The following is a 13,589-nucleotide window of genomic DNA, read 5'->3' on the forward strand; positions in this document are numbered from 1 at the left end:
TTGAAATAACTATCCTATTTGTAAGGTAGTAATGGAAGTAGTTTAAAGTCCTTAGGTGCCTTAGTCTTTACACCATTTGTGACTGAATCATAATAATTGCTAATATATAATAGCCACAGGTACAAGAACCATTTCCGAAACATGGTTCACAAAATTCGCTGAACTCGCTCACTTTTGGCGCACTTCAAAGCGACTAAGTGAAAATAAAAGTCCGAGCGAAACGAGATCATTAAGTGAGTTCCCCTTAAATGGAGGCCATTAAAATGTTGCCGGCAAACGAAATAAATTTAGATGTAAGAATTGTCATTAGAGGGGAATCGCTTACAACGCCCGAACCCTCGACTGCTCGTCGCTAGCCCAACCCTCATAAAATCTTAGATTCAAGCAAACACCTCAAAAAATTATATGAAGTTTTGCACAAAATAATTCAAGTTGCTTTTAAATGTATAATATGTTAATAACAACTTATGCCAACAAAAATATAAAACGCATATTTGAAATAAGATATGGGATATCTCCATATTAAAACACCTTTGTAAAGTTTAAGCTTGTAATTTCCACCAGTATTTATTTATTTATTTGCTATAAAGTTATAGATTGTTTTTTTGAGTTAAAATTTTTAAGTCAAACGTGAATTAACCATTATTTTTTGTTTTTGTTTTGTTTTGTTTTTGTTATTGTTAATTATTTTTTTTTTAACAAAGTCTCTTATTTCTTTAATCAAATTGAATGTAATTTTTAATATTGCTTTATTTGCCAAACTTCTTTGTTTTTTGACTTGATTTCTTTCCTTTTTTTGTCTAAATCTATGATATTGAAAATTTAAAAAATTACTTTTCCCGTTTTCAAGTGTATAATTGTTTCTTTCAACGCTTCACCTTTTTAACGTTATAACGTCTTCTTTTTGGGCCGCCCCGCATCGAATTCACCTAACTGGCTTTTAATTGTTCGAGACGGAGGACAGAAGGCTGAGTGGTGTTTGTTTCGCTAACTTTTCCTGTGCTCACATGTCTCCTGGTGTCGGTGACAAACAACAATCAACAAACGACGAACAACGAACAACAAACAGCAAACAGACGAATCTCGGACCCAAGCAGAGTTGCCATTCGTATGCGGCATGTAACTCCATTTACGACTGCCAAGAGTCGAGTCGCCCTTTGTTGTAAACCGGAAAACTCGCGGTGTTTACCTGGTGGCCATATCTCTATCATGATCACGGCCTGAGATTTCCCGGTAGTTGCAAAACAAAACCCAACTGGCCAAAAGACGCCACGAGCTCGTCTTGCGACAGTGATTAACGAGACAAATGACAAGCTCATTCCAAGGATTTGCTAATGATCAGTTACTCGCGTGAATATTTTAATTACAACAAACACATTGAAATCATAATTACATAATTAACATGTAAATATTAAGATTCTTTATTCATTATTAATTGTGAATATTTTTTGGCATACTTAACTTTACTTTTGTTCTCAATTTAACTCCCATGCAAACTTTTGTAAGTTTCCCATGGGCTATTTAAAAAATATCCCCATGAGCTGTTTTTAAAACGAAATTTAGAAAATATACACAAAATACAAATATACAATATAATAAAAGTTTACTTTATGAATAGAAATTTGTTAAAATTTATTATTATCAAAAAGGTAAAAGTTATTTGTGTAGGTCAACACCAAAAAAGTGGCTTTCCTTACCATCAGAAATCCTTTATCAAATAAAATAAAATCGAAAACAATACAAAGACTATATTATAAAAAATATTGCGATTATTGTTTTAATTGTATTAAAATTTGAATGTACAAATTATTAGTGAGGGTCAAAAAAAATGAAAGTAGCATATGTCACCATTATTTTATATGGCTATATGCTGGCCTTTCAAGATTTTTCCCTTGAATGTAAACTAAATTTGTACATATTTAAATTAAAGTGGAACATTTCGTTAATTTGGATGAGACATTGTGCTCATTTGCTGGTGGATGGCATGGACGAGCGTCTTCAATGAGGATGCGTCCATTTCGCGGATGAGTAACAACGACGCGGACAGCAGATTGTCATTCATCGGTAGACGCCTCTGCGGCGCAGCACCGCCTCCGTTTCTGGGATGAAAGGAGTTGTCCACCATATCAAAATCATCGCTTCTGAATGGACTGGCCATGGCATCGCTGGCATCCTGGCGGACTGGTTGAACAAGACGTCTTGTTGTAGATAGCCTCTCCCGCTCCTCCATCAGTTCCCGCTCCCTCATCCGCTTCCGCTCCTCCTTTTGCTCCAGCTCCTTCAAACGCTGCCGTTCCTCCATCAGTTTCCGCTCCCTCTTCAGTTCAAGCTTCATCACCCGCTGGCGCTCCTCCTGCCGCTCCTCCTCCCTTTCCTTTTCCCGTTCGCGCTCCAGCCGCTCGCGACAGGGGTTCATCTTGGCGCCACTAGTTGAGGGCGCCGACTCCACCACCGGGGCACTGATCGCAATTTTCTGTTCCGGTTCGGGCTCGTGGCGGAGGGCGGCCTGCACCTCCTGCTCGCTGACTTCCACGTTGTCAAGTACTTTTAACTGGGGCAGCTTTCGCAGCACACGGGCCCTGTAGGTGCCACCAGCTTCCAGGACGCATGGATTGTCCTCCAACCAAAGCGAGGTCAGCGAACGGGCATTAGTCAGATAGTTGAGTTCCTCAAAACTTGCGATCTTATTTTTTCGGATGTACAGCTCCTTAAGACGATGGCAATTTTGGAGGCTGCTCAGCGTATTTATATTGTTCACGCTGAGCGCCAGAATCTCCAAGCGCGGCATTTCTAAGCATATCTTGATGTCATCCAAGTTGCTTCCCCAAACATTCAGCTTAACGACATTGCGATAGTCGGAGCATTTCGATTTGAACTCCACCAGCTGTTCCGAAAGTCGGTTCATTGTTTCGATCTATAACACATATAATAAAATTTGGAATTAAATTTATCTAGGTTGTACAAAAAAAAAAAAAAACACACACTTATCACAAGCCAGTACTTTTGTAAAAAAAAAAAAAAAAGGAAAAAACGCAGTTTCTTCAAAAATTTCGTACAAATCGGAATGAAAAAAGTTTCACAAAATAAAACGAACAATTTTTACGGAGACTCCGATGTGCTCGTTGTGAGTGTTTGAATATTACTAAGGAATAGGGCTTCCGCTTTGCTACAAGTCCTTTCCTAGTGCTGCAAAGCCTACTATTCAGTAAAAATTTGTTCATTTGTTAAGATTTGGGGTCCGATTCCGAATTTACAATCAATATTTAACTTTTCAACAGAACTACTTTGATGGAGTGATAAATTACTCCTAAATTTCTATACTTATTTTTAAAATGCCATGCACTTTTATGACGAATTCAATAATGTATGATACTCCAACTTTAATCCAGGGGTTTCAAACAAAAACCGATTTTTTAAAGTTTTTTTTTTTTTTGGTTTCTAAGAGATTTGTGAAAAAAGGTTAGTCGTAGAAGTCGTTTGGTTCTAGCTTGGCAAAAAATCAAATAAATTTATGATCCATTTTCCCATATTTTATAAGGGGGTACATCATTATTTTTCCCAATATTTGCAATAAGTCAACATTTTAAGCTGTGAATGCCATTCGATTCTGACGATTTCATCGATATTTAATATTCCAACTTTGACCATTATTTTCCAAAGTTTTTTATACAAAAACACGTTAAAATGTTACCTAAGTAACATAAGGTATCAAAAAATTGTACCTAGGTACAAGTATCTAGGTACACCCCAAAACTGAATACCATACAAAATCAAATAAACTAATTCTGACATTACATTCCTAGCCATTACTGTTATTTCGAACCTAACTGTCTTACCGATAACTTCTCACATATCCAAGTTCTACACCTCCCTTTGTAATCGATAAGCATATATATCGAGTGTATCGAGTAGCGAGCGAACTGTTTAGCATACAAAACTTTTATTGTTATCTATTTCTTGGTTGAAAACCGTCAGCTTTAATGTTCACGATTGCGAGCATAGTTCATATTTTAATTGCAGTTTAACTTGAGTGTAGTGCGCAAGAACTTGAGTGAGAAGTTAGCAATGGCAAGAAAATACCGTTAGAAACGGAAAGACATCAATAATCTCTGGCAAACATCGATAGGACCGATATTTTGAAAGCATCGATGAAATTGATGTTGGCATCAATGTCTTCCACCTCTAGTTGGCGTTTGTTGTGAAATTTGCCTTCCACCTGCTTTACGTTTGCCATTTCTCCCAGTGGCCATGGACGAATCCTCGCGACAGCAGATGGACGACTGCTTCCTGCGCAGCCCCAGCGACATCCGCACCACGTGAGTATGCCCTGGGTCACCCCACAATGGTCATCGTCACTTAATCTCCCAATCCCGATTTTGGCCAACAAATAGCAACGTGCAAGCGGTGCCCAAGTCACAGGCGTCGGACAACAAGTCGCGCAAAACGGAGCTGCATGTCCTCCGGCTAAATGATGAATCCCGCCAGATGACCATGGACACACTGCGCCAAATCCATGGTCCGGACTTCCAGCTGGACGACATCAGCAAGTACAAGGATCGCGGACGCGGTGGCCACGGCGTGAAGCACTCCTACTGGCAGGATCGTGGCACCCTGATGGTCCAGAGTGTCCAGGGCGTGAGGATCTCCTCGAGTGGCAACAGCGACAGCGATGCGGATCGCCTGCGCCGCTATGCCCTGGCCAAGCTGGAGAACTACGGCTTCCAGGCCGTCCACTGTCTGGAGGCCTATGAGCACTGCGCCGGCGACACGGAGGCTGCGCTTTTGCTGCTCTATCGCCGCTACATGAGGATCCCCGACGAGGGGGAGGAAGAGCAGCTGACCCTGGAGCCGCCCAGCGAACAGGAACTGCTGGACATGCGCGCGGAGGAGAAGGAAGCCCTGGAGTCCATCTACGATCAGGGCACGTATGAGGAGCGCGAGGCTAACCGCGTGTGGAACCTCAAGTTCCGCATCGACCACCTGCTGGCCCACAGTCCCTCGGAGGTGCGGAAGGCTAGGGAGGCGGTCCTCGCCGCTGCTGCCGCCGCCGCCCAAGCGGCGCTCGACAAGAAGAAGAAGGCTCCGCAGCGGTGCCGCAACTTCGACCGCGACGGCACCTGCAAGTTCGGCCCCAAGTGCCGCTTCGCCCACCTGCCACCGCTGCCCACGGAATCGGACACGCCCAAAAAGGGTGAGTTGTCTGGCTAGGATTACATTGGACTTTATAGGCTATGATACTGTTTCCTTCATTGACAGCTTTAACTAGTAAATTGATTCAAAACTGGGAATTCCTTTACAATATAAGGATTTTAATATATAAGGTATAAGCAATTATAAGCAATTGTTCAACATAATATAATATGGGGTTCCTATATTTAATAACATTAGTAACAACCTTTTGTTCCAAATTTAAGCTAACTAGATAATGATACACTATTGAGGATGTTTTTATTTAATACTTCATTAAGTAATATATTTATAGTATACAATAATGATAGTGTAAGTACTTACTATTCATTCTTCAAGATTAGAAAATTTCTCAACAATTTTTGGGCACCAACTAAAGATAGTGTGGGAATTAAAGAAAGAACTCAACTAATAACGCTACCCTGCTATCCAAACTCTTTCAGATACCGTTGACGAGAACGACAACGAGCTGTGGTTCCACGTGGAGGTGCGCTTTCCGCCGGGCAGTCGCTATCCGTATGAGGCGCCATTCATCTACCTGAAAACCACCTGCCACGACATTCCGCACGAGCTGCGCCTCCGCTACGCCCGCCATTTGTACAGGGAGGCCAGAGCGATCTGCCGCGATGGCATTCCCTGCGTGTACAGCATCTGCGATCTTCTGCAGTCGAACGAACAGCTGGCCGGTCGTCTGGACACCTCTGCCTTTCCCTCGCCCAAGCACTCCATCTTCCACGACGAGCCAGAGGGCGGTGGAGCGGATCGGGATGCGGAGCACCAGCAGGCACCCAAGCCGTCGCACTACGCCCGCGGGCAGACCGCCCGCAATGAGGGAGGTCGTCAGCGGAATGCGGAGGCCCAGGCCCGCGAGAATCGTCGCCTGCTGCAGCAGTTCGTGGAGCGGCGGAAGGAGGAGCGCTACCAGAAGGTCATCGATGGCCGGAAACAGCTGCCCGCCTTTGCCGAAATCGAGCGCATATTAGCGCTGATCGAAAAGTCGCCGGTGGTGGTGATATCGGGCGAAACGGGCTGCGGCAAGAGTACCCAGGTGCCGCAGTTCATCCTGGACAACTGGTTCTTCCGGGCCCTGCAACTGTCCGCCAAGGAGCAACTGCCCCACGTGGAGATCATCTGCACACAACCGCGACGTCTCTCGGCCATCGGAGTGGCGGAACGGGTGGCTGCCGAGCGTCTGGATCGCATTGGCCAGCTGGTGGGCTATCAGATCCGGCTGGAGAACAAGGTGTCGCAGAGCACGCGCCTCAGCTTCTGCACAACGGGCATCCTGCTGCGCCGACTGGCCTCCGATCCGCTGCTGGAAGGCGTAACCCATGTCATTGTCGACGAGGTGCACGAACGCTCCGAAGAGTCCGACTTCCTACTGCTCATCCTGAAGAATTTGCTGCGGGAACGCAAGGATCTCAAAGTCATCCTCATGTCGGCCACTTTGAATGCCACACTCTTTTCGGACTACTTTGGCGGTGCTCCCGTGCTGGATATTCCAGGACGTACCTACCCGGTTCAGCAGTTCTTCCTGGAGGACATCCTGGAGATGAGCGACTTTGTCATGGAGTACGACACCAAGTACTGCCGCAAGCTGAAGAAGCACGAGCAGGACGTACTGGAGCGCGAGCTGGAGTATGCCGACGTGCAGGCCTCCGGGCAGGCTCCCGGAAAGAAGATCAAGGATGAAAAGCTCACCCTCGCAGAGACTTATCAGCGTTACGCGGGTAAGTTCACTGTCCAACCCAGCAGCAAACCAATAGCTTACCTTGTTTATCTCTTTTTTAACCCCCTTAGAGTACAGCAAGCCCACGTGCAAGAGCATCTACCTGATGGAGCCGATGACCATAAACCCGGAACTGATCGAATCCGTGCTGAAGTACATCGTTGAGGGCTCCCACGATTGGCCGCGCGAGGGAACCATCCTCATCTTCCTGCCCGGCTTTGGGGAGATCCAAACCGTGCACGATTCCCTGCTGGATCATGCCCTATTCTCGCCACGCGCCGGCAAATTCGTTCTGGTGCCCCTGCACTCGGCCCTTTCTGGCGAGGATCAGGCTCTGGTCTTCAAGAAGGCGCCGCCCGGCAAGCGAAAGATCGTGCTGAGCACGAACATAGCCGAGACCTCGGTGACCATCGACGACTGTGTGTTCGTGGTGGACTGCGGCCTGATGAAGGAGAAGTGCTTCGACTCGAACCGCAACATGGAGTCGCTGGACCTGGTCTGGGTCTCTCGAGCCAATGCCAAGCAGCGCAAGGGTCGTGCCGGCCGTGTGATGCCGGGCGTGTGCATTCACCTGTACACGAGTCACCGCTACCATCAGCACATCCTGGCCCAACCGGTGCCAGAGATCCAGCGTGTGCCGCTCGAGCAGATTGTGCTGCGCATCAAGACGTTGCAGACGTTCGCCTCGCGCAACACGCTCTCGGTTCTCCTCGAAACGCTGGAGGCTCCCACGGAGGACAGTGTGCTGGGTGCGTTGACACGTCTACGGGATGTGGGTGCCCTCGATGCGGAGGATCAGCTCACCCCGCTGGGCCATCATCTGGCCGCCCTGCCCGTGGACGTGCGCATCGGCAAGCTGATGCTGTACGGAGCGATCTTCCAGTGCCTGGACAGCGTGCTGACCATCGCCGCCTGTCTGAGCAACAAGTCGCCGTTCGTCAGTCCGCTAAGCAAGCGCACGGAGGCGGACAAGTGCAAACGCATGTTTGCCCTGGGCAACAGCGATCATCTCACCGTCCTGAATGCTTATAGAGTGAGTAATCTAATATTCCCCATCAAAATTGACTTCTTAAATCTTAAAATTGTTAATCTCCCCAAGAAATGGCTGGATGTGGCGCGTAGGGGAAACTATGCAGCCAGCAGGAACTATGCCACTGAGCATTTTCTATCGCTGAACACACTCGAGACGATAGCCGACCTCAAGTACCAGTATCTGGAGCTACTCGTTTCCATCGGCTTTGTGCCCATCAATGTGCCGCGCAGGCGCAAAAATGCCTGCGACAATATTCTCACACTGACAGGTATGAAAAGTGGGAATGTGAACAACTTGCCTTCATATTATAATTCCATTTGTTGACTGTAATTGAGATGATTTAATACGCATTTAATTGAGTTTCTAATTTCATACTAATTTTATTGAGTTTTAAAATGATGATACTTAAAATATTTTAAATACCTCGTGCAATTCTGAAGGCTTAATTCATCACTTATAATATAGATTTGCTTTCTTTAATATACATGAATTTAAAATTAATTAAAACAATATTGCTTCAACTTAGGTCTTTCAATTGTTTATTAATCAACTATTATTTTAAAAATATTTCTGTCTACTCGCAGCATTAAATGATAACTCTTGTTCTTCAAAAATATTATATAAATTTAAGTTTGTGTTATGTAATTGCCCTTAAATTTTGAAAGATTAGTTATCATTGTGTTTGACTGATTGCAGGTGTGGATCAAAATCACAATGGCGACAACAACCGGCTGCTGACGTCGCTCCTCTGCGCCGCCCTCTATCCGAATATCGTGAAGATCATGACGCCGGAGCGGGTCTACGTCCAGACGGCAGGAGGAGCAGTGCCGCGCGAACCGAGCCACCAGGATCTGCGCTTCAAGACACGCGGCGATGGCTACGTGAAGATCCATCCGTCGTCGGTCAACTCGCATGTGGCCGTCTTCCAGGCGCCCTTCCTCGTCTACCAGGAGAAGGTGCGCACCAGTGCCATCTACATACGCGACTGCTCGATGCTGCCGCTCATCGCCATGGTCCTGTTTGCCGGCAGCGACTTTAAGGTGGAGCTGCACGACGGCGACTTCCTCTTCCTGCTGGAGAGCGGATGGATCATCCTGAAGGCCCACGACCTGGAGACCGCCGAGATGGTGCAGTGCCTGCGGGCGGAGATGATCAAGCTGCTGGAGGAGAAGATTCGCGACCCGTGCCTTAACCTGCTGCACCACAAAAACGGATGCCGCATGATTGCCAACATCGTGCACCTGATCAGCAAAAATAGCTGAGATGCTGCCCAATGAACAACTATTCAAATCACTTGTACATTTTGTGCAAAAGCTGTTGTAGCCGATTTTTAAAATACCTGTAATATACGCCAAACGAGACCAATAACGATTCACCAAATTGATGGCTTTAAAGCACACTCCATAGGGTTTATTCAATGGGATATAGAGGAATATTTATTGACACTTATTTAAGGATGAAATCATATGTTACTGCCTCATTATTATACCATTTCGTAAAACGCAACTATCATTACAGCAAATTAGTTTTGATTTTTCGTGTAGTAGAGAAACCCCAAATACTCTATGTAATAGATCAATATTATTTCTATGTAATTCCTCCCTCCCGCTGATATTGACTTATGAGTTTAAATAAACGATCGTTACTTATTTCCATACCTGGTTAAACCTTGATGTTATTTGTTATCAATCAAATTGGGACTCCTACGTTTGCAGCATGATAAGTTGATTGATTGATTGAATTATCATACATTAAATCAATATATTGACTAATATTTTCCAAACCATACCACCAAGTATGTATTTATGTGTTTTTATGAGCTGTTAAATTACTTGTAAAAGTTCCTGAAATGTGTTCTGAACTGGAAGTGTATTAATAGAAGTAAAGAAAACAAAGCATAAAATTAAAGTAAATTGTACAATAATAACAAAATGGAATAGTACAAATAAATATCTGACTACTGAATTTAAAATATTATATTAAATACTAAATGCATACTGAACTGCATTTTTTAATATTAAAATAGTTTAATTAATGTGGAAAATATTAGATTTAAAATAGTTCCTATATCATTTAAATGCATTTAATTTATGTTAAATATGGTTTTAATTTAAATAACAATTTCAGAAGGTTAAAAATCAAAGGAAAAATTAAAAAAAAAAATTTAAATAACTAAAAACAGCATGGAATGAATATCAAAGCGAAAAATGTTTTAATTGAGTTAAAAACATTTAAATATTCTACGTTTTTTTTACCAATATATCATAATAAAATAATCAAAAACTAAAGATTTCCATGGACAACTGAAAACTAGACCGAATCTAGGTACGAAAGGATTTTAAAGGCTTTAACAAAAAAAATTATAGAAATGCTCTTTATCTCCTTATTAAACCAAAATTGTTGAGTACACTACATTACGACGTTGTCCTTAAAGTATTCGTAGATCCAAATGGTAAAGTTAAGTAAGTTAAAAAGGGAGTGTGATTTTGTTTCCAACGCCTACCTGCAAAAGGTTTTTGCAATCAAGTTTTTGGGTAATAGGATAATTGCATTCCTTGAAGCAGTTTCGCCGGAATAGGCGCCCTTACAATCCATCAATCTTGTAGGTGATTGATGTACATTTTGTGTCAACCGGAAGGGCGGCTAAATCATCACCAAATGTCCAACCGCGCGGTAAATCGATCAATTCGGCGGCATCCAAGAAAGGCGCACGGTTTGATGAAATTTTCAGGGGCCTGGTGTCCCATCAATTACAATTCGTTTGAATTTATTTAAATACACTCGGATTTGGGACGGCCACTTTGCGATGACAGCCGAAACACCGTGGCGGTTCCATCGATACATCAAAGCTGCGTACTTGCAGCGTAATTAATTATGCTTATCAACATTGGCTAATGCACCTCAAATGTATGAAGTACGAGTATGTATGAATCAGGTGCCAATTTATAAAATTTAAATAGGGGTCTGGAACCTGGGTTTCCGACTCAAAATTTGGGGGGCCTTGAGCGGTTTCTCTCTTCTTTTTGCGCTCTGGCCCACTCTGGATTTATCTGAAACGAAAACTCGCACTTTTCGCAAAAGCTTTATCTTTCCAATTAAAGGCTCCAGTGATCGAGTACAAATGGGATCTTTTAGCACCTCGTTGAGTCGTATTTGCCCGCTCTGATTTGGGGGGCAAACGCAGCTGTTGAGGGGGTTATCTTCCATCGCAAGGGCAAGGGGAGTTGGTCAAATACGATCCATGACGTGGAAAATATATACGAGCACTCGCCCAACATTAATGTATATAATTTTGCGGGGAACTTTCATAAAGCACACTTGCTAAAAATCGAAAATTAAAGTACTCATTTTGTATTATTTAATTGTTAAATGAAAGCATCCAAAAGATATACGGAAACATAATCGAAGCAATTCATCTGTATTAAGTTTATATACTTCTATATACAATTACTCAACTGCTTAATAATGATGAAGTATGTGATCCATCATCACAATCCCAATTAAGTTGAAATTTTAAACTTCTGATATGTAAATTTAAAACTTAAGTTTAGACAATTTTGTTTGAGATTTAAAGTGATTAATGATTAATGTTTTATAAAAAATCATAGCGATTTATTAGGGTTAAATAAATTTGATCACTAAGGTTTCTAAATTTACCCTAAAACAGAAATTTAACTTTAAAATTTTTAATTTATTGAGTTACAATATTTATCTTCAGTGTAGTTTTTTGTCATACGTTTGTGTTGACAATAGTTGACCAATTATAGTCAATCTTATGCATTTCACCTCAGAAAATAAAATCCGAGGAGTCATTGTCAACACTGCTCCATATCTCACTTCGAAGACTAAATATCTTCGATGATCTATAGATCTCCAATGATCGTGAGTTGTGCTTTTTGTGCACAGTGGGCGAAATTGCTTATCTACCACAGAAATATACAAATAAATTAATAATGAAATCCAACAAAGTTTATGATTGTTTCATTGTTTAATGTAGGTATTAATAAATTATGATAAAAACAATTATTCTGTATATACATTCTAAATTTCATAACTGCTTTAATATATTTGTAGTGTTTTCGTCCAGTGTTTAGTCGACGTCGGAGAAGATTTGCCCACTCCTATCCAGTGAAAAGAACTTATTATTAACACTATCATTGTCCCCGGCAATCCGATGCCCCGAGCTAGGGCTCTGCTATCTCCATCTCCTCTCATCTGCTCTCTTGAGCTTTCTCCGTTCTCTCTTTCTTCGCAGCCGCAGTCGCAAAATCCAGATCGATCGGCGGAGAATCTTAAATGTGGAGCGTGAAATGGGAATGGGTAACGGAGGAAGAGAGCAAAAAGCGAGGCGATAACTCAACTCTGATCGTCAAGTGTCAGCGGTCTGAGTTGCACTTCCACTGCTCTCCCTCTCCACTTCCACCTTAGATTCCGATTCTATTCGATTCGATTCGATTCCGTGCCCTCGTCCGTTTCCAGGTATTCCACATGCACAGTGGGCCGGGAGGTCCTGCTCACTTTCCCCAAAAAAATATAATAATTTTGTACTCAAGATCATGAATAAAATCAGTAATCTATATTACAAATTTATTTAAATTTCAATTTAAAATATCATATTTATCATACAACATTTTAATTTTTAAAGAATTCTAAAATTCTTATTCTAAACAAAAAATTTCTATACCCACAAGGAATCAGCGACAAAATCAAGGATCAAAAAGCTGAACTGTATTTGAATTACTGATTAATTGATTATTTTAGTTCAAGCTCTGGATAGTATTGATTAATACAACATTTTTGGAAAAAAAATAAATTCAATTTATAAATTTGGTATATTTAATCCCAATCTTTGTGTGATAAGAAAAATGTATATGATTATAAAAAGTATTGGTTCACTTAAGTTAAATTTTAATACAATTGATAAATATTAATATAGAAAGGTGGGTATTACTAAAAAATAAGTAAACTATGAACCCTTCGGTGTAATAAGTCAAATGTTGCAATATAGTTACCAAACCTAATGAGGTTCCTGGTGTATTCACTTTGACCAGCCCATCGACTTTTTTTTGCCCATATTGACATTAGAATTGACAGTGAATACTATTTTCGATGAGCAGGATAAGGCGTCGTAAGCTCCCAAGATCAAGGTAGACATGATGAGGGGTAGCGTGCTACCAGGTGAATCGGAGTTCTGTGGATCAGTGGGTGTGGAGTGGGTGGTTCGTCTGCCGTTCAACGATTTAAGTTTGCGCTCGACTAGTGCCCGTCATAAAGCACTAAAAACCGTAGACAAATTATTTACGTTGGTTGTGACTGTGGTTGCTTTGGTTGTTTTTTTTTGACAACGCACTTTAGGTGTGTTTTTTGGGCTTAACGGTTGTCGGTGGGCGTGGCCGTGGCTGTGGCGGTGGCGCCGTGGGTTGGCTTTTGTGGGCCCACTTTGGGTTGGGGTTTTTTTCTGAAAAAGTCAGTGACCAAGATGACGATCTAACGGAAAACATAATAATACAGCACTGATAAGGGATACGAGTGATTTGTGATCTATAAATCAAAAAGATAATCGAAAGAAAAAAACTTAAAATTTTAATTAAAAATTGTTTTTAGTCTCTGAGCTTTTAACTTTTTTTTAAATTAAAAATT

The 13,589-nt window shown here is 42.2% G+C and overlaps 2 protein-coding genes across 2 annotated transcripts; one reads left to right on the forward strand and one right to left on the reverse strand.

The window, feature by feature from the left end:
* Window positions 1–1,757: 1,757 nt before the first annotated feature.
* LOC128260965 (RNA-binding protein 25) lies at window positions 1,758–3,153 on the reverse strand. Its single transcript, XM_052994346.1, has 2 exons — window positions 2,983–3,153; window positions 1,758–2,914 (listed from the first exon to the last, which is right to left on the reverse strand). Exon 2 carries the CDS (start codon window positions 2,903–2,905, stop codon window positions 1,943–1,945), a length of 963 nt encoding a protein of 320 aa, XP_052850306.1. The 5' UTR covers window positions 2,906–2,914; window positions 2,983–3,153; the 3' UTR covers window positions 1,758–1,942.
* A 1,022-nt stretch (window positions 3,154–4,175) lies between these two features.
* On the forward strand, window positions 4,176–9,616 carry LOC128260943 (putative ATP-dependent RNA helicase DHX57). Its single transcript, XM_052994303.1, has 6 exons — window positions 4,176–4,316; window positions 4,392–5,191; window positions 5,631–6,917; window positions 6,988–7,949; window positions 8,016–8,217; window positions 8,646–9,616. The coding sequence occupies exons 1-6, from the start codon at window positions 4,249–4,251 to the stop codon at window positions 9,209–9,211; spliced, it is 3,885 nt and encodes a 1,294-aa protein (XP_052850263.1). The 5' UTR covers window positions 4,176–4,248; the 3' UTR covers window positions 9,212–9,616.
* The last annotated feature ends 3,973 nt before the right edge of the window (window positions 9,617–13,589 follow it).

This window comes from Drosophila gunungcola (genome assembly GCF_025200985.1).
Source record: "Drosophila gunungcola strain Sukarami chromosome X unlocalized genomic scaffold, Dgunungcola_SK_2 000046F, whole genome shotgun sequence".
Taxonomy (NCBI): domain Eukaryota; kingdom Metazoa; phylum Arthropoda; class Insecta; order Diptera; family Drosophilidae; genus Drosophila; species Drosophila gunungcola.